Raw genomic sequence first — 25,698 nt, 5'->3', positions numbered from 1 at the left:
GAATTGTTAGAGAAAGGGCAAGTGAAGGAGTAGGAGAGATGGGTAGAAAGTGCAGAGAGAGAGGGCACGAGAAAGAGGGAGGTGAAGGAGGGAAGTGTGGGAAAGGGAGAGTAGAGTGAGAGAGTGGAGAAAGTGAGAAGCAAGTAACGGGCGATAGAGGGTGAGAGAGAAGAGAGGGTGGTGGAAGAAAGAGGAGGTGAGGGAGAGATTAAAAAGGGAAAGAACGAAGGTGAAAGGGTGAAGGAAATTAAAGGCAAGATTGAAAGAAGAAAACAATGTTCTTCATGATTTGGCTGCTTTGATTGTAATTTGCTCCCTAGCCCTCACATGATAAAAGACAAAACATTTTCCACTAATTGGGGGTGAGTGATCAGAGAACAACTGCGGTTATTGCAGTTATTTACAGGGTGGGCCTGTAATGAAATCTGAGCAGTTATCCTGTCAAAACAGATCTGTAGACAATCCAACAAGACCCGACACAGAATCGCAAGTAATGCAGGGTTCACAAGGGGAATCCATTATGGATGAGAAAATATGTAAACACTGATGGGTTCAGGGAGCATGTAAAATAAAAGGCTTTGCGTTTCCTCTTTGATGAGAAGTCTTTATTTGTTTGACTTCTCCACTGACTCAGTCATATTTGGACTTGGTTATTGAGACTTTCAAATAGTCTCCCACTTTGTTTAGAATATAATTTTCAAAAGTCACCATTTCCTCACACACTCTTTCATTCTAATCGCATTCAGAGAAAGGGGCTTCGATGTTTCCTCCAAGTCCTCTGGTTTCCTCCCAAATCCAAGATACCAAGAAGGAACTCTATTGCCTCTACTTCCTTCAGAGACTGAGGAAATGTAGCCTGTCTCCAAAGTCCCTTACAAATTTCTACAGATGCACCATGGTGCATACATTCCGTTTTCCCCTGACTCTCAGTCTGAAGAAAGGTCTCAACCTAAAACATCACCCATTCCTTCTCTCCAGGGACACTACCGGTCCCGCTAAGTTACTCCAGCATATGTGTCTATCTTCGGTGTAAACCAACATCTGCAGTTCCTTCCTACACATAGAAAGCATACTGTCTGGTTGCATCATAGCTTGGTTTAGGAACAACTCTGCCCAAGGCAGCAAGAAAATGCAGAGAGTTGTAGATGTAGCCCAGTCGATCACACAGACCAAACTCCCCACCACTGACTCCATCTACACTTCACGGTGCCTCGGAAAAGTGGCTAACATAATCAAAGAATTGTCTGACCAAGGTCATTCCTTCGTCACCCTGCTCCCTCCGGACAGAAGGTTCTGAAGTTACAAAGTGCTCACTATCAGACCCATAAACAGCTTCTTCCCTTCTGTTATCATGTTTTTGAACAGTCCTTCCATAAACAAGGGCACTGTCCGGTTTACCTCCACTCCATTGTGGGCATTGGACTTTGTCTATGGAACTGACGCGCCACAATGCTAAATGTTGCACCCTGTATCTTCTCTTTTGCTCTACCTTTTGTACTTGAGTTTCAGTTGATTGCATTGTAAACCCTCGCGATAATGGACCTTGATTAGTACAAGTGTCAAAGGTTATGGGGAGAAGGCAGGATAATGGGGTTAGGAGGGAGAGATAGATCAGCCATGATTGAATGGCGGAGTACACTTGGTGGGCCAAATGGCCTAATGCTGCTCCTATCACTTATGTTCTTATGACCTCTACATAGCGGATTTTGGTTATAGTGGACATCTGCCAGTTACCCAACACCAGGCATTGTGCTTCCAGTTGCGGGAGCGGAGAGAGCGAGCAGCACAATGGAGTCATGAGTACTGGACCCATCGCTGGCGCATCACGTGTGGGGCTGGTGGCTTTCCAGCTCCCGGGCCTGTGAATTCCTGCTTGTTGAGCCCCCAACAACAACGCTCCCGGTGTTGCATCAAACATTACCTCCCTCACTCAGTGACATCGGGTAATCGGCAAATCACCATCCCCCCCCTCCCCCATCCATTTTTGCGAGGGTTTGCTGTGTTATCATTTGGCTTCATACGGTTTTAAAGAGTGAAACAGCACAGGCCCCTTGGCCCGAAGAATCTGTGCCAACCATCAAGGACTCGTTTATGCTAACCCTACACTAATCCCATTTAACTCTCCCCACTTTCCAACAAACCCCTCTTTATTCTCCCTTTCACCTATAGAATAGGGACAATTTAGACAATGAATTTAGGACAATGAACCTACCGATATACATGACCTGATCCTCCCAGGTGGCACGTGCTGGCGACGCACTTTTTCCAACGGAGCCGCTGCCTTCAAGGAGGTACGCGGATCCCGATGGTGGGCGTCAGCCGTGCGGTCCTGATGGGGATGCCCGCTTCTACAGGGACTTGTTGAGAGTCTGGAACCTGGTTGCCGTTGACCGGGCCCCCCCTCCGCCGGCGGAGGGTGACGGCCTGGGCGTGAGAGCAGCCGGTCCTTGTCCCGCCCCACCGGGTGTCGGGGGGGCTCAAACGTGTGGAGTACTTGTGGTTGAGCAAGCCCCCGTTCAGCCGGAAGTACTCATCGGACCCAGGTGCCGTAATCCATCCCGGGAGCCGGTCCCACACAATTTGAGCCGCCTTTCCTCGACACCCTTCGTCTCCCTCCGAGACGCAGGGAGGCGTGTCCTGTACAGGCTCCTCCTCCACACCCTGCACTTCCTCGCCCTGGTCCACCGTCCGGACACCAAGTGGCGGTCGGTGTTGCCTTCCGGTCGCGAGGGGGGCCCCCGGTGGGGGTCCCTCTACGCAGGGATTCTCCCCCTCTACATTGGGGACCTGGGGTGGAGGGTATTGCACCGAGGTGTTCCCTGCAACCTGTTTCTCTCGCGGTTCACAGACTCGCCAGCCGCCTGCCACGTTTGCGGGCTGGAAGAGTCTGTGTACCACGTGTACATGGAGTGCGTGAGGCTGCAGCCACTGTTTGAATATCTAAAGGGGCTGCTCCTTGCCTTCTGGCTGCATTTTTCACCCACCATCCTCATCTTTGGACACCCTGTGCGTAGGGGAGAGGGTAGGGCTGAAGATGTCCTGGTTGGGTTGCTCCTGGGCCTGGCCAAGCTGGCCATCCGCGAGTCATGGCGCCAGACGGTGGAGGGCTCTACCCGACCCAGCTGCCTGCCCCTTTTCCGGGGTTACGTCCGTGCCCGGGTGGGATTAGAAAGGGAATACGCCCTGTCTGCGGGCACCCTGAGGGAGTTCCGGGACCGCTGGGCTCCGCAGGGTGTTGAATGTATCCTCAATAAGGATTGTATCATAGTTGTATAGTAGTTTATTATGGATACATGTTTGTATTGTATTATGGTGGTGGATTCTGGCTTGTTTTATTGTAGTGTAAACATTATTTTTAATAATTGAATAAATTTTTTGATTAAAAAAAAAAAAAAAAAGTGGCGGTCGGTGTTGCCTTCCGGTCGCGAGGGGGGGGGGGGGCCCGGTGGGGGTCCCTCTACGCAAGGATTCTCCCCCTCTACATTGGGGACCTGGGGTGGAGGGTATTGCACCGAGGTGTTCCCTGCAATCTGTTTCTCTCGCGGTTCAGACTCGCCAGCCGCCTGCCACGTTTGCGGGCTGGAAGAGTCTGTGTACCACATGTACATGGAGTGCGTGAGGCTGTAGCCACTGTTTGAATATCTAAAGGGGCTGCTCCTTGCCTGGTTTGTTTTATTGTAGTGTAAATATTATTTTTTAATAATTGAATAAATATTTTGATAAAAATATTAAAAAAAAATAGATGACCTGGGATGTGGAAAGGAACCACAAGAACCCCACACAGTCCCAAGGAGAACATTCGAACTCCACACGGTCATTAGTGGAGGTCAGAATAAGAATCCAGAACTTTGGCACTGTAAGGCAGCAGCTCTACCCACTACACCCCTGTGCCTTCCTGTGCCTTAATTGTCTGCCTATTAGTTTCCAGTGGCCAACGGCATGCAGTTTCCATTCTACATCAACGTTTTGCAATTTTGCACCATTTAAATAATACTGTTTTCTTCTGATAATATCCCAGTTCTGTACGTTGCATGCTGTTGCCCATAACTAAGTGGAAGGCAAAAGTCACCCTTATATCTAAACACTGGAGGTATTGCCCCTGTCCCACTTAGGAAACCTGAACAGAAACCTCTGGAGACTTTGCGCCCCACCCAAGGTTTCCGTGCAGTTCCCGGAGGTTTTTGTCAGTCTCCCTACCTGCTTCCACTACCTGCAACCTCCGGCAACCACCTGCAACCTCCGGCAACCGCACGGAAACCTTGGGTGGAGCGCAAAGTCTCCAGAGGTTTCCGTTCAGGTTTCCTAAGTGGGACAGGGGCATTAGGAGTTCTCATTGAGAATGGAGAGTGCCTCGGAGGGCACGTTGCTACCACAATGTACAACGCTTGGAAATTTACACACAAGGAACTGCAGATGCTGGTTTACAAAAACTCTGCAGATCAGTTTGCAAAAGAACATGGCTAAATACTAAATCATATGTACGGAAAGCCTTATCGAAATTATAGATACGATCCTGCTGCATTCCAGTCAACTTCATGTCACGCACCCACTCATGACTCATGGTTTGATCTTTCTTCTCCCCACTTTTAAATGAAACAAATTAACTAGAGCACGAATTGGACTTTGAAAATGGTGCCAAAACATGGTGCCTCTTGCATGTGGAATCAGTGGACTATTACTGTACAATTTGCAAATTGGGGATGTGCTTAGGTATAGCAATACTCTTCTGGACTATTACTAAGAACATAATTTCACTGTGTGTTGGCATTTGTGACAATAAAAGCACCATTGATCCATTGAAAACGAAATAAAAATTCTCCTGGAGAGACTAGCATCTTTTACTAGCTTTGCTTTAGAACCAATGAGATATTTCTTAGGTGGGGTCCAGTGAGGGTCATTCCTCCCAACACTACAACTGAACCTGGGATCATTCTGCGCTGGTCTCTCCAGAGGCCTTTAATCAGTCCATGCATCTTCATACATGAAAATGTTAAAACAAGGTCATTTAAGGCGTCTCTAATGTAAATTCCACATTGCGCTAAAGTCTCAGGCAAAGCCCCAATTTCTGTAGTGGGAATTTGCCAGAACACTTGCTCGTTCCCAGGATATCCCCAGAATATTTTGGGAATGCTGGCCAAGCACCGTCTAAATCTGTGTGGGAGAACTGAGCCAATCGTTCCTCCAACTTCCTGGAGTGGAACGAATGTCAATTCAGGACATCAACGCCGCGCCATCCTGCAGCTTCCAGCTGGACCATGCCGTGGGGAAGGGTCCCATCTAAACATCCCAAACGTTCCCACTGATGCTGTGTGGGCTTTGACGGAGGATGCTGATGCCAAATGACACTGGGAACTAGAACACGGGCCCACCATGGTGGGAACAGCTTGGCTGCGGTTCATAGATTCTGTCAATCAATCACTCCTGAGTGTAATGCGAGGTAATATATTTTCAAGAGCAATGAGGGAAACGGTGCTGCCAGGTTACGCATTGCAAGGCCTCACAGACAACAATGAGATAACCCTGGGAACTGGTCTTTAAATGGTGGTGAGGGCACAGTAGCAGTGCAGAGACCTGGGTTCAATACCGATCTCAAGTGCGGTCTGTGTGGAGTTTGCATGTTCTCAACTAAACTGGATGAGGCACCGCCATCCTCATTGGATCAGTTGCATCAGGTTGCTGTTATATCTCAACCTTGCCTCAACTCCAAACTCTGGGCCACTGAATCGGTCATGTCCGCTGTGAGAGGTGGTGGTGGTGGCGGTAGGCGGGTGTTTACTTCCTGACGTGTTTACACATTTCTTCTTGCTTTGAAGTCAAGAATGTCTGGTAGCAGTGTCTGGCTCAAGAATAATATTTAAACAAAATATACACTCACAAACACACACGCAGACACACTGACTAAATCTGCAATGCCTGGTTAAAACTTGTAATTACTTTTAATTGCTTTGTTCAGTGTCTGGAATAAGTGTAAGACTAATAAGAAGTGTTTCATTAACTGATGCATGTGTACATTATAATCAAATGTAAAGGGTTCAGGCTTCTTGCAGAGATATCCAATTGAGGAAACACCTTCCAAACTCATTCCCTAGGATTGTTCAAGTTCATTTAGATTTAGTTGAACCCAAATGTCCATGGCTGGATTCGAAACACAAGTCTTTGCACAAAATCTGCACCAGTTGTGCAAGGACATAGCTTGTCACCCACTGTCAATTATACATTCTTGCAACTTTGACCTCGTGATCCCCCCACAGCCCTCCCTTGGTAAAGTAAAGCTATCTTTGCATTAAATGCAACACATGCCTTTGTTTTCTCAACACTCTTTTTCTGCAGTACACAAATTGCAGCTTGAAGCTATGCTACAATTTTAACATGGGAGCAAAGTAAGAAAATATACTTGACAGGGTCAAATGTAAGTACAAATATTGCCGATGATGTATACCAATACTTAAAATGAAGATGGTAGAAATGCACAGACAGCCAGGTAGCATCTGTGGAGAGAGAAACAGTTAAAAGAGTGCCCGGGAAAGATTAAAAAAGACACAAAGTGCTGGTGTAATTCAGTGAGTCCGGCAGCCTCTCTGGAGAACATGGGTACATGACGTTTTGGATCGGGATCTTTCTTCAGACTGATTGTGGAGGGGGGAAAAAAAAATTAAGAATAGAGAAGGATCAGTACAATACCTGGCAACTAAAAGGTGGATGCAGATGATGGAAGCTTTTGGTCGGCAGATGGTTGGACAAAGGCCAGAGATGAAAACACGGTGTGTTTTGCAGAGATTGCAGAGTCGTGAATTGTGAAGCTAGAGGAAGGAATGTAGGTGGAAGGGGAGGGGAGAAATAGGTGTGAATCCAGGTGGGGCACAGGGGAGAGAGGGGGAGGAAATGGGGGAATGGGGGAAGGAAGGGGAGGGTAAGGGGGTTTGTAGTTCTCCAAAATTGGAGAATGTAATGTTCATACCCATTGGGGTTTAAGCTACAAAAGTGGAATATGAAGTGCTGTTCCTCCAGTTTGAGTGGAGCTTCATTCTGACTTTGGAAGGCCCAGATAGAAAGATTGTTTAAAGTGGTTAGCAATCAAGAGATCCAGTAGGCTTTGGTGAACCAGCGCAGGTTGCAGCAAAACAGTTGCTGAATCTACGTTTGGTACAGGGGGCCATGTCAGGAACACTGAATACAGTACATGAGATTAGAGGAGGTGCCTGTGAACCTCTGTCTCACTTGGAAGGACTGCTGGGGTCCCTTGATTGCGGCAAGGGTGGAGGTAGGACAGGTGTAACATCTCCAGCAAATGGGTAGTTTGGGTGCGAAGAGATGAGCAAACCAAGGAGTTGCGGAGGGAGTGGTCTCTGTGGAAGGCAGAAAGGGGTGGCGATAGGAAGATATGGAAGTCTGAGACTGTGGAGAGCAGCAAAGAATCTGGGAATCAATAGGACAATCAGACCACGAACCCGTCTCCTTAAATCATTGTTTTGTGGAAAGAATAGCAAAGGAATAAAAAAGGAAATTGACTAGTTACTGTCAATTAAAGTGCAGCAAGAGAAATAGAAAGGAAATAGGAGCACAGAGGTCCTTCTGCAGTTGTACAGAGCCCTAATGAGACCACACCTGGAGTATTGTGTACAGTTTTGGTCCCCTAATTTGAGGAAGGACATTCTTGCTATTGAGGGAGTGCAGCATAGGTTTACAAGGTTAATTCCTGGGATGGCGGGACTGTCATATGCTGAGAGAATGGAGCAGCTGGGCTTGTACACTCTGGAGTTTAGAAGGATGAGAAGGGTTCTCATTGAAACATATAAGATTGTTAAGGGTTTGGACATGCTAGAGGCAGGAAACATGTTTCCGATGTTGGGGGAGTCCAGAACCAGGGGCCACAGTTCAAGAATAAGGAGTAAGCCATTTAGAACGGAGACGAGGAAACACTTTTTCTCACAGAGGGTGGTGAGTCTGTGGAATTCTCTGCCTCAGAGGGCAGTGGAGGCGGGTTCTTTGGATGCTTTCAAGAGAGAGCTAAATAGGGCTCTTAAAAATAGCGGAGTCAGGGGATATGGGGAGAAGGCAGGAACGGGGTACTGATTGGGGATGATCAGCCATGATCACATTGAATGGCGGTGCTGGCTCGAAGGGCCGAATGGCCTACTCCTGCACCTATTGTCTATTGTCTATTGAATGAAAGAAAGATTGAATTGAAATGAAAGAAAAAGCATTGGACTCTTTTAAAATCTATAAAGACAACTTCCCACAGAAAGAAGGAGACAACAGTCAACATGGTCGTCACCTTTTGGAGCCTGCAAGATTGATTGGAAGTTATGGCCAACTATCAATCCGTTAAGGGATACCCTCTCTCAATTACCATACTTTATGGCTGTGTTAATGGCTGGTTAACAAAAATACTCCAGTAAATTCTTATATAAAAAAGGGGGAGTGGTGGGGAGATAGTGCCTGCACAGAGTTAATGGTGGAAGGGCTGTAAGTCTATATGGGGGTTCTATGATTTGCATCTCTCTCCTGCTCTCTTCACTCCAGGGTAGGGAGGATGGTCTTGAATCACTGCAACAAGCTGCACTGCGGACAATTCCTGGAGAGCATTTGCTGGGCACTGTTTAAAGATGCACACCTCCAGGGTCTCACTGCCCCCTGACCTTTCAAAATCCTGAGAGTTCCCAGAGATTGAAACAGAAGGAACGGGCGTGGGATAGTGAGCAAATACACTGGGTGGTGAGTGCCAGCAAGTGCATATTTGTGATTAACTCAAGGCAGCTGCCAGTGAGTGGGAAATTTGCCGAAATTACAGAAGAAATATCTGGGCCCCTCTTCAAATTCTTTTTGCTTGTACTCATTGTGAAACATTCAACATTACAATCTCCAAAAATGCATCCTCATTAGGCAGGGATGCTCCTCAGCTTGTGCAGAGCATGAGAAAAGATTAGGATCAACATAATCCCAGACTCAGTGGGCAGGCTATGGAGTGACAGAAGATAGGAAATGATTAATGCAGACTCAGGCCTGATATGAGCTGTAACAAACGGTGGAGAGGCTGGCTAAACGATCCTCTGCCCTCACAAGGGAAACAGCAGGGGTGCAGTCTGCAGATCAAAAGGAGGTACTATTTCTTCCCGGTTGAGTATGCATGGTTGCTTGTTCAGTGCCACGCGCCCATGTTGCACATGTTGCATTTGCTGCATTTTCCCTTTCCTCACCTGAACAAATAGATCAGGGTTTACAAAGTACAAAATAAATTGATGTATGGAAATAATTCGCAGTCAGTGTAATTTATCTGTTCAAAAGGGAACTGCAGATGCTGGAATATCGAAGGTACACAAAATTGCTGGGGAAACTCAGCGGGTGCAGCAGCATCTATGGAGCGAAGGAAATTTCCTTCGCTCCATAGATGCTGCTGCACCCGCTGAGTTTCCCCAGCAATTTTGTGTACCAGTGTAATTTATCTTCTGTGCATCCCTCAAGGAATAGATAGATGAGGATCACCACTTTCTTTAGAAAATCTGGGCCACTTTGAGCATAATGTTTGTAAAAAATACTTTCTCCTATGTTCTGCAAAAATGGTGCCCGAGCATGGTGGTTCTTTGCTTGCTGATCCCAGAAGAGGGTCTATTATCATCCATCACATTTGCTCCACTCTTTCAAACCCCCAACTCCATGTAAAACTCAAAGTGCCAGAGGAACTCAATGGGTCAGGCAGCATCTGTGGAGAGAATAGACAGTTAACTGTCAGCCTAAAGAAGGGTCCTAATACGAAACATTGCCTGTTCATTCCCTCCACTGATGCTGCCTGACATACTGAGTTACACCAACATTTTGTGCTTTGCTCAGATTCAAGCATTTGTACTTCCTTGTGTCTCTATTGCAATAAATTGTGTATGGTTTGATTGTACATATGATATGGTGGAATAGCACACAAAACATGTAATTCAGTACACATGATAATAATAAACTAATGTTAATAGCAATACCCACTGGACTCTTTAAGCAGCTTATTTGGCACATTCTCTGGCACATTCTGAACTAAACTGCAAAGAAACCTAAATAATTTAATTTTAACTTTATGCAAAGTTGTATCAAAACTCTTCAGCCCATTCGATATTCCCCCCTTTTAGGATCTTCAGGCTTTTTGGTTTGAGATTGGTGTTTAAGAAAGTTCCTGTTTGGCCCTTCAGGTCTTTGTTAACCATACAGTGGCATTGTTTCACGATGGACAGGGATTTCTTCCAACCTATCTGGTCAACACATCGTTTCAAAAACATTCCATAAAAAGCTCATCTGCTCCCTATTATATTACTGCTGCGGGAATCTTACTGTATGTAAACTAGCTGCCTATAATTAACATTATGATGGCGAACAAGTAGATTGCATTACATGTTTTTAAGGACCATGCTTTCCAATTTATGTTGGATGGATTAGAATTTCCTTTGTTTTCATTCCGTGTTCTTCCTCCCCATCCTAATACATTCGACAAGGTTCCACAATGTCAGGCTGCTCTGGGAGGTTAGATCGCATGGGATCCAAGGAGAGATAGCTGAATGGCTAGCAAATGGGCTTCATGAAAGGATGCAGAGGTTGGTTGCTTCTCGGACTGGAGGCCTGTGACTAGTGGTGTGCCTCAGGGTTTGGTGCTGGGTCTATTACTGTTTGTCATCTATATCAATGATATAAAAGTGGGTGGTATTGCAGATGCTGAAGATGGTTGTCAGAAATTGCAGCAAGATCTTGGTGGGCTGAGGAATGGTTGATGGAATTTAATACAGGGAGATGGGAGATGGTGGCCGATTAGGAAAAAGGGGAGATGCAACGAGACCTGGGTGTCATGGTACACCAGTCATTGAAAGTAGGCATGCAGGTGCAGCAGGCAGTGAAGAAAGCGAATGGTATGTTAGCATTCATAGCAAAAGGATTTGAGTATAGGAGCAGGGAGGTTCTACCGCAGTTGTACAGGGTCTTGGTGAGACCACACCTGGAGTATTGCATACAGTTTTGGTCTCCTAATCTGAGGAAGGACATTCTTGCCATAGAGGTAGTACAGAGAAGGTTCACCAGACTGATTCCTGGGATGTCAGGACTTTCATATGAAGAAAGACTGGATAGACTTGGCTTGTACTCGCTAGAATTTAGAAGATTGAGGGGGGATCTTATGGAAACTTACAAAATTCTTAAGGGGTTGGACAGGCTAGATGCAGGAAGATTGTTCCCGATGTTGGGGAAGTCCAGAACAAGGGGTCACAGTTTAAGGATAAAGGGGAAATCTTTTACGACTGAGATGAGAAAAACATTTTTTACACAGAGAGTGGTGAATCTCTGGAAGTCTCTGCCACAGAATGTAGTTGAGGCCAGTTCATTGGCTATATTTAAGAGGGAGTTAGATGTGGCCCTTGTGGCTAAAGGGATCAGGGGGAATGGAGAGAAAGCAGGAACAGGATACTGAGTTGGATGATCAGCCATGATCATATTGAATGGCAGTGCAGGCTCGAAGGGCCGAATGGCCTACTCCTGCACCTATTTTCTATGTTTCTATGTTTCTATGTGAGATGTTGCATTTTGGAAGTCTAACATGAGCAGGAATTACACAGTGAATGGTAGGGCTCTGGGAAGGGTTGTAGAGCAGATGGATCTAGGAGTGCAGGTGCATACAATAGCTCCTTGAAGGTGGATAGGGTGGTCAAAAAGGCTTTTGGCACATTGGCGTTTGTGGTGGGCTATCTGAGTCATACTCATACAGTGTGCAAACATGCCGTTCGGCCTAACTTACCCACACTGACCAACATGCCCCATATACACTAGTCCCACCTGCCTGCATTTAGCCCATATCCCTCTAAACCTGTCCTATCCATGTACCTGTCTAAATGTTTCTTCGACATAAGAACTACCCTCTTTCTCCCCACCTATCAACTCCTGAGTTCATATGATCAATGATAACAGGTGCAGGACAAAGTAAGGAATGTGTTTCATTCTTTTCCCATTTAAATTACCCGTGAGTAGAGCAGGAGGAATTAGATTAAATACAATAATCTTCATTCCACAGCCTACACCTCAAAGATACCCACTGCAAATTGACATAATTACAGCAGATGTACCAGGATGAAATCGCGTATCCTGTTACAGCCAGTAATTTGGTGTGCCTGGAGCTTTGTGTGGAATAATTTAGCACATCACTGTCAGACATAAATATGTCTTTGTTTGTGTTTTTTAACAATGATAGCTAGGCCGATATCAAACTACAAAAGGCACAGCCATTCCAGACACGTGTTTAATTTCCACTTGCATTCCTTAAGATCTTGTGGTTTAACATTGTGCGTTTGTGTTATTGATATGTTTATCAGAATTCCCCATCTACAAAGTGCTGAAAAACTTCATATGCTGGTGCTCAGCTCTCAAATGCTCACCCTGATCTGTCTGTGACCTTGTGTCTCCTCATCTCCACTCTCCTCCAATTCTATAACCCTGGCAACTTGCAGAACCTCCCCTGCTTCCTTCACTCTAGTTGTAGTTGGCCACCCAGGCACAGGGTTGGAGTAAGCAAAAGACCGTGCAGATGCTGGAAATATGAAACAAAATCAGAATATGCTGGAAACACAGACGGTCAGGCAGAGTCCGTGGAGAGAAAAGCAGAGTTAAGGGCGTGTCCCACTGTACGAGGTAAATCAAGAGTTCTCCCGAGTTTGCCCCTGATTTGAGCTCGGAGAATGTCCGTAGCGGGTCCGTAGGAGTTCGTGAATGTCCCGTAGCGGCTCGTACGAGTAACGGTAGGTACTCGGGAAATCCGGTAAACTCGTGACGTTTTTTCAACACTGAAAAATGTCCAGAAGTAAAAAAATTCTCGTGATGAAAAAAATTGTTACTTTTTACTTGTACGAGCCGCTACGAGACATCCACGAACACCTACGGACCCGCTATGGACATTCTCCGAGTTCGAATCAGGGGAAAACTCGGGAGAACTCTTGAATGCCTAAGTAGGACAGGCCCATTAAGCACGTAACTGGGCCAAACTATTCATGCATTGTTGAGGGTTTGGGCAATAAGTGACGTTCACAGTCCATGAACAAATACATTTCCTTGCGCGATTGATATTTAGGATGTAAACTCAAGATCGGACTTGTCTAGGGGAAGGTGGTTGATAAGAAGAGGAAAGTGTCAAGGAGAACCGACTAGGGTTGGTGAGATCTCATGTATGGCTTCCAAATGTACCAGATATTCCACACCAACTTCATCCTATGGGTACAGCTACTAATTACCACATTTTACACTCCCCAAGCATCTCCTATAACCAACTCTTTTCTGGGGTTGTTGGGTGAGGAAGGATTAACAGAAGAAGTTCTAGGCTGTTTCAAAAAATTGCATAGCGCCTTTCACTTCAATCTGTGCAGGACCAAAAGGGACTTCCCATCTGGAAGATGCACTGATGACAGAGGAGCGCTCGCCCCCTTTCCCTGAGAGTAACAACCCTGAGGTCTCCAACGAGCTTCCAGTTTGGAGAGTGACATCTTAGCATTTCATTTCTTGGATAAAGGGAGCAGGAACCAGAGAACAGAAGAAAGCAGACTCTAAAGGGTTCAAACGCACCCATTAAGTAAATATTGATGGGAAATCACTTGTTCTGTTAGTGTTAGCAATCCTTATCAGCTGGTCGATTAAGTTGAATGTAATCCAGTCTACACATCACCACAAAAGAAAACTTTCTTCATCCTTGGCAAAGCTACAAGAAAATAAAAAAATATTTTGAGAAGGAAAGAAGGTTTCGATCACTGTAATAGATGTCCAGTTGATGGCTATTCTCATTTTGGGCGCAGTGCCAATTAAATTTAATGAGACAGTTTCACACTAACTAAGGGAGAATAAATTTAGGGGAAAATGGCAGAGCTATCTGCTGAATATATTATCAATCCAACTCAGGCACATTGGAGTTGCACCCTCAGTGCTCCTAGATTCAATAGACAATAGACAATAGGTGCAGGAGTAGGTCATTCGGCCCTTCGAGCCAGCACCGCCATTCAATGTGATCATGGCTGATCATCCCCAATCAGTACCCCGTTCCTGCCCGCCCCATATCCTCTGACTCCGCTATCTTTAAGAGCCCTATCTAGCTCTCTCTTGAAAGCATCCAAAGAACCTCCCTCTGAGGCAGAGAATTCCATAGACTCACAACTCTCGAGAAAAAGTGTTCCCTTGCATTCAATTCTAACCTTCGATGCCATTTGTGTGGAGTTTGCATATTCTGCCTGTGTTCCCATGGACTTCCCCTGGGTGCCAGGTTAATCTCCACTGTAAATTCCTCGCTTTAGGGTTAATTGCCTGGAATCACCAGCGGTGGACACTTGAGAACAGCCCAGCTCAAATCTGACTGGGATGATGCGGGTAGGCTGGTGGAATGGCTCAGCCACAAACCGCCAGCATCAGTTCCAGATCCGCCCCCACCTGTCGTGTAGCTGAGTTAGAACGGTTCAAGATGAAACTATTTCAGCAGATCTCTTCCGCAAAATCCTGTGGCCTCAACATGGACATTCTTTGATGGGCAACACTTGCCGGTCTCTTCAGATCAGTCCAGATTGCAAAGACTCAAACACCTCGTCAAAATCAAGGCGACTAAAAAGCAGAATGAAAATAAAAATGGCAGAAATGTAAAAACTCCCGATCACAAAATTCTTGGAAGAAAAATCCCTGGATCTGAGCATGTAAACCCACCAAATCTATACTAGCCGACAGACCAAGTGCTGATAAATGAAAATATTATAGATAATGACGTGATGGTCGGCATGGAAATGTTGGGCCAAAGGGCCTGTTTTGTGATGAATTATTCTAGGGCACTCAGGTTTCCTTTTATAAAACCATGAAGTCTCTGCATAACTGCACTATATTTTCCGAATTTGTTGCTAATATTTACTTAATAATGGATTCCAGCATTTTTCTAATCTAATACAAGGCTAACAGGGCTGTAGTTTCATGCTTTCTGTCCTGCTTAAGGGACATTACATTCAGGATATTCCAATCCACTGGAGATCCAGAATCAAGAAACTTTTGGAACACCTTGGGGTGTTCGAAGAAGGACATATTTCTATATTGTTACTTCCACTGCCACTTACGACCTCCAGGTGCAGTTCACCTGTGCTACAGGGCTTTTCATGACTAGACACTTGCATGTGTGTTGAACTTTGCTTGAGAGAGCTTCAGTATTCTGCTACCCCTGAACCTGAAACCTTCAAAGTAGGTAGGGTTGACCTACCTCTGCAGAAGAGAGGGTTTGGAATTTGAAAGATGGCTTGCTCCTGTTCCCAGCAAACCCAAGATTGACGGGTTTCACTGTTGGAGCTACCAACTTATGGATGAAGGTTCTTCCATGAAGAAGATCCTTTGGGAAGATTAGAGCAGATCAGCGGGAGTTGAATTCAGTTCAGTTTAGTTTATTGTCATGTGTACCGAGGTACTGTGAAAAGCATTTGTTGCGTGCTAAGCAGCCAAAGACAATACATGATTACAATCGAGCCATTCACAGTACAGAGATAGATTTAAAAGTGTGGAGCAATTGTAATGTATGATTGCAGATCCACTTCTGTGACCAGCACACCAATAGTCGCCTAGGTTGGGCACCGTCTCGGATCAGAAGAGACAGAGGGTGGCAATGATACTGCAGGTGTCCAGACCAATGTTTATCCCTCCGACAACAGTATCTGGTTATTCACACTTTGGGATCCTGTTGTGCATAGCCTGATGGTCACATTACAATCAGTAGTGCTGTCATTTGGGCATTATGAAAGAACACAAAAGCGCCAAATACAAAAAACAAATCCCTTCTTGTAAATCACCCTAAAGCGTTGAGCAGAAGTGTTAACGGTCAATATGATGGAAGTCACATTGGAGATACTGTGTGACCAGAGGTCAAGATCTTGGTTACCGAGGGAACGCCTTGAAGGAAATGAGCTGTGTGGAAAAGCGAAGAGGCTCTCTGAGGAATTCCAGAGCTCCGGAGCATGGCAGCCAAAGCAACAGCCACAGGTGGTGGCGGAATCAGCTTACACTGTGAAATCTGCCGGCAAATGGAGAGACCCTCATTCCAATGCCCTGTGTGGGATCCAACTGCAGGTCCCAGGGGGCTTTCCCACAGGATACACTGGGCCTCTACCATCTGAAACTGGTTTGTACAGTGCTGCATGGATTCACTGCAACAAATGTGTAAAGATCTATTTCCACGCTCCTTGGAGAATTAAGTCTTCACCCCTGGCCAGCTGTTTCTGGCTGTGCAGAGTTCAACACAAAGTTAACTTATCTGCAATGGCCTGTCATGGAGCTACTCCTTCCCCACTGATCAGCAAGTGCACATTAAACTAATCCCATTTTATTCCACCCACATTCCCATCAACTCCCTCCCAGATACTACCGCTCATTTACACACTGGGGGCCAGTTACAGTGGCCAATTATCCTACTAACCCACATGTATTTGGGATGTGGCAGGAGGAAACCCATGTGTTCACAGGAAGAGCGCGCAAACTACACAGAAGCGGCACCTGATGTCAGGCTGGAACTCGAGTCACTGGGGCTGTGAGGCAGCAGCTGGTGAGCAGTGCCACTGTGTTACCCCAAGACAAAACTATTTCATGTTTGCTGAATTTTCTTCTCATCTCAGTGTTAAAATGCTGACTCCTTAAGGGGCTGTCCCACTTGGGAGACGTAAGCTGCGAGTTTAGAAGAGTTTGCCCTGGACTCAAACTCGCAGCATGGTCGACACGAGGTCCTAGGAGGTCATATGAGGTGGCTGGAACTCTCCTTCATGCTCGAGGGAGGTTCCATCCTACTCGCGGCATCAGCTAGGTCGCGGAAAATGTTTCAGCATATTGAAAAATGTTTCCGCGAGTAACATTTGGTCGGCATGGGTCTTTTTCACTCATAGTGCAGTGGAGTGGGGTCACTATTTACTTACAGGGAGTCAAGGGCAGCCGTAGGCCATCTCCTTCGCTGACCGGCCATTTTGATTGGCTCATTGGAGTTTCACGACCTAGAGAGACCTACCGGTAGGTAAAATGCCCGCTAAACTTTATTAAACTTCTTAAAAGTGTCTAAACTCCTTCTCCACCCCTTTCTCTCCCCTTCTCCTCCCTTTCTCTCCCCCCCTTCTCCTCCCCTTCTGTCTCCCTTTCCTCTCATTCTCTCCCCCCCACCCTCCGCGCTCTCTAAAGGACTTACGGTACTCTGTGGCAGCCGTATACCTTCCTCTTCATCACGCAGATAGCGCTCCTCCGCTTTCCCTGGCCCCCACCTTCGCGATGTGTGTGTGTGTGTGTGTGTGTGTGTGTGTGTGTGTGCGTGCGTGCGTGCGTGCGTGCGTGCGTGCGTGCGTGTGCAGTCAGTCGATCCAGCTCATGGTTTCAACGCGGCCGGTCGATCATGCTCGAGGCTTTCCAGGCGAGTGCCCTCGAGCTTGAAGGTCGAAAGCACTCTTCTGGACTCGCGGATTAGGTCGCCCAAGTGGGACAGGCCCTTCATCTAGTTGTAGATACCCCAGTCAAGGAGAAGCATTATTCCCTGTCAAGCAGGCAGCACAGTGCCGCAGTGGTAGAGCTGCTGCCTCACAACGCCAAAGACTCAGGTTTGAGCCTGACCGCACGTGCTGTCTGTATGGAGTTTGTACGTTCACTCTGTGACCGTGTGGGTTTTCTCTGGGTGCTCCGGTTTTTTCCCTCACTCCAAAGACATACAGGCTTCTAGGTAAATTGGCTTCGATAAAACTGTAAAGTGTCCCTGACGTGTATGATAATGTTACTGTACGGGGTCGGCACGGATTCAGTGGGCCGAAGGGCCTGTTTCCGCACTGTATCTCTAAAGTCTAAAGTCAAAAACCCTGTAAAAGTATAGCATGTTTCAATGTGATCACCACTCTCATTCTTCCCTATTTTGCAAGATATTAAAACTGGACATTAGCAGCTTTCAGGAGACTTTTTTCAAGGCAAGGAATATTACAAGTATGTAAATAAAAAGTGTTTACAGTTGTTTTTAAAGTCATCGTGACCCCCACTGCAATGGGTCACACAAAGAAAATGGAAATTAAATCCAAAACAGCACGGAGGATTAAATTTATTGACTGTGAAGTCTTCCCAACCTCAGAGTCAGAGAAATATAGCATGGAAACAGGCCTTTGAGCCCATGCCGATCATCAACCACCCATTGCACTAATCCTGCATTGATTTCCATTTTTCTTCTGTGCAAATTCCCATCAACTCCCTCCAGATTCTACACATTAGGGGTGGCACAATGATTCAGCTGGTGGGGCTGCTGCCTCTCAGCGCTAGAGAGCCCGATTCAATTCTGACCAATTCTGCGGTCTGTGTGGAGTTTACACATACTCCCTGTGACAGAGTGGGTTTCCTCTGGGTGTTCTGGTTTCCACCCACATCCTAAAGACGTTTAGATTTGTAGGTTATTTGGCCTCTGTAAATTGTCCCCTTGTGGGTAGGGAACGGGTGACAAAGCGGGATAACGAAGAACTAGTGTGAATGGATGGTTGGTGTGGACTCAGTGGGCTGTAAAGCCTGTTTCCATGCTATATCTCTAAACTAAACTAGGGCCAACTGACAATGTCCAAATATCTTTTAGCAACCGACACATCATTTAGATGAAAGAGGAAACCAGAGCACCCCATGTGGCCACAGGGAGAACATGCAAACTCCACAGAGACCGCACCCGAGGTCAGGACTGGCCCCAGGTAACAGGCATGGTGAGGCGATGACTCGCCACACTACTGTGCCACCCTGTGCCATGTTCTGAGTGGTGGACAAACAACGCCCACTGGGTCATGGTTGGGAGGAGAGTCAAATTGAAGATTCCACTCCTCACCACACATCTAGATTGGCATCAAAGAACACCGGGCAAAACTAGAAGAAGGAAGGTTTAAGTCGGAGCCCTTTGACCCACCGAGTCCGCGCCGACCAGCAAACACCCCTAGACAAGTTCTATCCTACCCACTAAAGACAATTTACAGAAGCCAATTAACCTACAAACCGGAGCAAACCCAGAGAGAACCCACGTGGTCACAGGGAGAATGTACAAACTCGGTACAGATCTCTGTGCCACCCCTAAGAGGTTTCCTGCAATAACAATCAGTGAGAGGAAGGGTGTTGGGGGAGGGGGAGCAAAGGCGGCAGGGGAGGGGGTGGTGAGTGGAGCTGTGTAGTCTGGGTGTGAGTGAAGCAGTGATGGGGGGGGTGTAGCATGAACGGGTACTAGGCGGGCAGGCACTGAACAGAGCTTCTGTTGTGTAGTCACAGGACGCAAACCGCAAAGGCTCTATTTCTGTCAGCTGCGCACATCCAACATTTCAGTTCCAAGTGGTATAAACACCCAAAAATCACATGGGAAAAGTCTCCTCCAATTAGACCAGGCAGACACAATAACAAGTGTTTTATTAGGGAGCTGCTGGAGTGCAAGTTGCTGACAGACCACAGCTGTATCTCACTATTATGAGCTGGAATACAGTCAGGATCACACGACACGACACGACACGACACAAACACCCTGCCCATCCGTGCCCATCCCCTTATTCCCAGTTGCAACAAGAGCATCAGGGGTAGGCCATTTAGGACTAAGATGAGGAAAATCTTTTTCACCCGGAGATGTGAATCTGTGGAATTCTCTGCCACAGAAAACAGTGGAGGTCAATTCACTGGATGTATTCAAGAGAGAGTTAGATATAGCTCTTAGGGCTAACGGAAACGAGGGATATGGGGAGAAAGCAGGAACGGGATAGTGATCTTGGATGATTAGCCATGATCATATTGAATGGTGGTGCTGGCACGAAGGGCCAAATAACCTACTCCTGCACCTGTTTCTACGTTTCTATGTTATACTGTGGGCAGCCAGTCGGTGGTCTTCACCCGCCTCACATTTTCATGTGACCCTAAACCCCAGGTCAGGGGGAAAGCCACTTCCCACTTCTCCACTCAGGTGTGTCGTCAAAGTTCTTGTGAATGTCCAGAGGGGCAACCAGTAACCGCAGAGAGAGAAACAGAGCTCCTGGCTGAATATTTCATCCACCTGAAATGGTGGTTCTTTCTCAGTTCATGGAGGCTGCCTGACCTGGCGGTGGGAGGTTGGGGCATGGCATCATTGACATTTTTCCAAGCAAGGCTCAGTGTTTCACTGCCATCTCCAAACCTATACAAGGATGTATTAAAAAAAGTAGGACATTCAGCCCCTCTGTGAGATGGTTCACGCATTTATGGCTGAACTTCCTGAACTCATTTCACCCTGCATTCCTGATCCCTCAATATCTCATTCCCGCATCTTGTTCCCGTTCATGACAGTTTTCCCAACCCTGTAACTGACGACCTTGCCACACTTCAATAACCAAATTACCACCAAATCCAATCGTGTCATCACTTAGCAGACATTGCAGCCGCTGTCATTGCTTTAGTGCAGAAAGAAAATGTATCTGTTAGATTTGAAAGAGAAGGAGAATAGGGGCATGGGAGGAGGGATATAATTGGGATTGTGTGGGGAGCGTAAAAGGGATACGGGGAGAGATGGAAGGGGTTGGGAGAGAGTGATAGAAAGCATGAGAGGGGGGAGAGAGAGAGAGAGAGGGGGGAGAGAGAGGGGGAGGAGGTGAGAGATGGGGTGGGGATGTTGAGTCGAGGAGGGAGTGTGCGAGTGATGAGAGGAGGAAGGACGGAAAGAGCCTAGACTTGAACGGGCTACGCCTCAACTAGTATGAATGATGATACGAGACAGGATACGAGATTCCCAGAGAGATGGAGGGGTTGATGGAGGAGTGGGGTTAGAGATAAAGAGTGAATCTGTGGCATGGAGAGAGAGGGAGTCTGAAAGCCTGTCCCACGGTACGAGTTCATTCCAAGAGCTCTCCCGAGTTTAAAAAATATCAAACTCGTGGTAAGCACGGAGAATGAACGTAGCGGGTACGTCGGAGCTCGGGGTCGTCTCTTAGCGCTAACAGCAGGTACTCGGGAAGACTCGCTAACGGCAGGTAAGCACCGGAAGACTCGTGAAGTTTTTTCAACATGATGAAAAATGTCCACGAGAGCCCCGAGTACCAACGAGTGGCCATTACCGTAAATCTCCGAGTTCGAATCAGGGCAAACTCGGGAGAACTCTTGGAATGAACTCGTACCGTGTGTAAAATGACTTGCTTGTCACACAAAGTCTTTTACTAGATAACTTTATTATAAGCACTACACACACTATGCACTAGCCGTCTGTGGTCATCACTGGAGCTAGAGAGAGAGCTGGAGGTGGGGAAGCTACAATTATACAAGAGACAATGGGGAGTGGTTAGTAGTGGTGAGGTCACTATGTTAAAGGAGCATGCACTGATCTACATCCTTCCTCTTGGAAACAAAAGTATTGCACTTGCACAGAGCGACCACGGCTCATACGCTAGAATTAGAAACCGCGCAGGGAACAGTTAAAACATATAATGATACAGGCTACTCAAACACCCCGTAACGGACAGGCGGCTTGACCAACCGCCCAGAGCGGGTGCGCAACCCGCCTTCCCCCTCAACCGCAGGAGCCGCAGGGACGGGGGCAGGGACAGAGACGGGAGATCCGGGTGAAGAGCGCCCAGGGGAAGGAGGAGAACGGGGAGGCGAAACAGGTATACCTGCAGGTGAGGCAGGAGAAGGAGGCTGGCGTGAGCGGGGCACAGAGAGCTGAGAGGGCAGTTTCCGGGGCATGCGAGCAGTGACAGGGGCAGGAGGAGTTTCGGGCAGGGGGGAAGGGACAGGCGGTGAAAACGGGTCTGCGGGAGGCGGAGCAGGCTCGTTGACAAGCAGCAGGTGCTGGCGGGACCGACGGTACACGGTGCCCTCGTAGTCAACCAGGTATGACCGGGGAGAGTCAGCATTGCCAACGACAACGGCCAGCCGGTGGTGACCGGAGGGGGACTGCATCCGGACAATCTGGCCTGGGAACAGACGGGGAAGGGGACGGGACGACTTGTCAAAGGAGCGCTTCTGGATGGCCTGCTTCTCGATGATGCGCTCCTTGACAGCGGCAGGGCTCCGGACCGTGGGCTTGAGGGATTGCTGAGAGACCGGGAGAGGAGGGCGAGTGGTGCGGGACATGAGGCGCTGGGCAGGCGAACTGAGTGCGGGGTCCCGGGAAATGTTGCGGAGGTTGAGGAGGGCAATGTAGAAGTCAGAATGAGAAAGCCGACAATGTTCCAGCAGCTCCTTGGCGCTGCGGACAGCGCGCTCCGCAAGGCCATTGCTTTGCGGGTACTCAGGGCTGCTGGTGATGTGGCGAATGTTCCAATGGGCGGCGAAGGCGCCGAACTCTGCGCTGGTAAACTGGCTGCCGTTGTCGGATTGGAGAGCCACCGGGGACCCAAAGGTTGAAAAGTGGCGGCGAAGCTTCCCGATGACGGCAGCAGACGTGAGGGAAGACAGCTGGTCCACCTCGAACCAGCTGGAGTAGGAGTCCACCAGGACCAGGAAGTGTTTGCTACGCCATTCGAATATGTCAGTGGCGACAGCCATCCACGGCAACTCGGGAGCCGGCTGCTGCATGAGAGGTTGGCGCTGTTGATGAGGCAGGAGACTGTTGCAGGCAGCACAGGCGGAGACCCTGTCCCGGATGTCCTGAGCCATGCCCGGCCAGTAAAACTGGCTTTGGGCCTGGGACAAAGTGGCTTCAACCCCGGGGTGGCCGTTGTGGGCGGTTTGAAAGTAATGATCCCGCAGCGCGGCCGGCACCACGACCTTGTGACCCTTCACCATCACGCCGTTGTGCAGCACCAATTCATCCCGAACCAGGAAGTAGGGCACGGCACCAGCCGGCAGGGAAGAGCGTCGGTCAGGCCAGCCACGGCGGATGACGCCCGCAAGCTGTTGCAGGGCAGGATCAGCGGCAGTGTGTTTGACCAGGGACTGCATCTGCCAAGAGGGAACAATGTTAACGTTCAGTACCATCAGGTCAGACGATTCGTATGGATGGCGGGCAACGGAAGGGAGCGGCGCACGGGACAATGTGTCGGCCACGAACATATCCTTGCCCTTGCGGTACACAATCTGGAACGTGAAACGCTGGAGCTGCAGCATCATCCGCTGCAAACGGGAAGAGGCAACATGGATGGGCTTGTTCAAGATAGAGACCAGCGGCTGGTGGTCAGTTTCAATGGTGAAGGTGTTGCCCAGAATGTAGTCCTTGAATTTGGAGCAGGCGAACACCACGGCAAGGAGCTCCTTCTCGATCTGAGCGTAGCGCTGCTCAGCAGGGGTCATGGTGCGAGAAGCATAGGAAACAGGCAGCTGCTGGTCGTCATGGAGCTGCAGGCAGGCGGCACCGAGGCCGAACTGAGATGCATCGCAAGTGAGGACAATTGGCCTGTTTAGATCGAAGAACTTGAGAGTCGGGGTGCGTGCGAGCTTGGACTTCAGGGCCACGAATGCCGACTGGTGATGCGGGAGCCAGACCCAGGCATTGTCCTTCTTGATCAGCTCCCTCAGGGGAGCACTCAGTTCGCTGAGGTCGGGTATGAACTTCCCCAGGTAGTTGACCATGCCCAGAAAGCGCTGCAGGCCGGGCACGTCGGTGGGAGCGGGCATTTCGGTGACCGCTGCCGTCTTCTGGGGGTCTGGCTTTAGTCCCCCGGCCGTGAAAACGTGACCTACGTAAGTGACTTCCGGAACGCGGAACCGACACTTCTTCGGGTTGAGTTTGAGATTGATCTCACGAGCCCTGTCCAGGACTTGGCGGAGGTGCAGGTCGTGCTCAGCGACGTCCCTCCCGTAAACCAGGATGTCATCCACGATGATAGCGCACGGCAACCCGGCAAACAGCTGTTCCATGGTGCGCTGGAAAACCTCGCTTGCTGAGTTGATCCCAAAAGGCATGCGGAGAAAACGGAACCTGCCGAAGGGTGTGATAAAGGTGGTCAGGAAGGAGGAACGTTCATCCAGAGGGATCTGCCAGAAGGAGCTCTTGGCATTTAGGACCGAGAAGACTGTGGCCAGACCGACCTGTGCAGCGACGTCCTCCACTGTCCACATGGGGTAGTGCGGGCACTTGATGGCAAGGTTCAGGTTTTTCGGGTTGATGCAGATCCTGATCTGGCTCGTGTCCTTCTTGGCAGCGATGACCATGGTGGAGACTCACCGGGTGGGAGCGCTCACCTCCTTGAGGATGCCCATGGCCACCATGTCACGTAGTGTGGACTCCACGCGGCCCTTCATGGCAAAAGAAATGCGGTGGGCCGGTCTAATCACCGGGTTGACACCCGGGTCAACAACGATTTTGTAAGCACATGGCAATTTGCCCAGAACGTCATCAAAACGGTCGGGGTACTCGCTCAGGGGGTCCATGGGGGCCTGCACCAGGTGGATGTCGCGGTGGAAAGAGACTAAGCCAAAGTCCTGGCATGCACAGGCGCCCAGCAGGGTGACGTTTTGAGAATCCAGCAGGAGAAAAGTGAGGGGCCGAGAGGTCTCAAGAACTGTACAGATAAACGTGGCCTTCCCCACAGGGACCAGAACACCTCCCCCATAGGCATGAAGGCGGGAGTCATCGAGAGTAACCCTCTCCCCAGATCTTATCTGCTTGAAGAGGCTAACAGACATAACATTGGCAAAAGCACCAGTATCGACCTTCACAGGGAAGGAGTGTCCATTCACAGTAATATGTACAGAGGGATCCGTTATCAATGCAGGTGCACCCAAAAGCGAAAACACAGTTGAATCACCATGGCAGGTGCACCCAAAAGCGAAAACACAGTTGAATCACCATGGGAGGAGCTCGTATCAGAGTCAGGGAGTTCATCCAACTGGTACTGGGAACCAGGCGCGCTATCAGAGTCCACAAGGTTGTTTAGACTCCTTCTTGGAGCAGGGACAGGTTTCCCACGGGATCGACATGCCGCAGAAAAGTGGTTCAGCTTCCCGCAGGAATTACAAGTTTTACCCTGCGCTGGGCAAACGTTGAATTGGTGGGAAGAGAAATTGCAATTTGGGCAGCGACGAGGGGTGACCTTAGCGGGCGCAGCGGCGGTGCCCTGGCATGGCGGGCCATTGATCCGCCGGCGGCCAGCAGTACCGGTGAAGTTGATGTCCTGGGACACCGATTGAGATACGGAGCCAACAGCAGAGGCCATGCGAGCGGCATGCATAGCTTCCCTTAGCGTTAGATCAGGCTTCATCAGGAGCTCGTCACGCAGCTTAGAGTTCAGGAGACCGTTGACCAGGACATCCCTGATTATTTCGTCCGGGGTTATCGTTTCAAGGCGGCACCGCCGAGCCGTATGACGCAAAGAGGCAATGAAAGCGTCTATATGCTCACCGGGAATCTGACGCCTTTGGAAGAACTTAAAGCGCTCGATAATGTTATTGGTAGGGATATCGCAGAGGGCAGTGAATTTAGCCATGAGACATACCGGGTCGCGACGGTCTTCACCAGGGGCGAACTCGAACGAGGCATAGTGTTCCATGGCCTCCGGACCAGCCAGGTTGAGGAGCAGGTGAGCCTGTACAGCAGGAGTGGCATCAGGATGAGCGATTGCAATATAGTGTTCATAGTCGCGCTGGAAGACAGTCCAGCGGTGGACGATGTCCGTGTCAAAAACGAGCGTGTCGGGACGACGACACGAGTTGGACATAATTAAAAAAAGGGGGATGGGGACACAACTGGGAGAAAGCAAATAATAAAAATAAAGCCGATGAACAGGAGACGCGAGTCTACCGCTGTGACACCATGTA

At 48.5% G+C, this 25,698-nt stretch overlaps 1 protein-coding gene across 1 annotated transcript in view; it reads right to left on the bottom strand.

The window, feature by feature from the left end:
* Positions 1–25,430, bottom strand: part of col18a1 (collagen type XVIII alpha 1 chain) — a 166,776-nt gene extending 141,346 nt beyond the window's left edge. Inside the window, 1 exon segment of the mRNA XM_033023498.1 lies at positions 25,283–25,430. Coding sequence (XP_032879389.1) covers positions 25,283–25,430 — 148 coding nt within the window.
* Positions 25,431–25,698: the final 268 nt, after the last annotated feature.

Source organism: Amblyraja radiata, chromosome 7, assembly GCF_010909765.2.
Source record: "Amblyraja radiata isolate CabotCenter1 chromosome 7, sAmbRad1.1.pri, whole genome shotgun sequence".
In the NCBI taxonomy this organism is placed as follows: domain Eukaryota; kingdom Metazoa; phylum Chordata; class Chondrichthyes; order Rajiformes; family Rajidae; genus Amblyraja; species Amblyraja radiata.
Note: the sequence above shows the minus strand (reverse complement) of the source record. Positions and strands in the feature narration are given on the sequence as shown.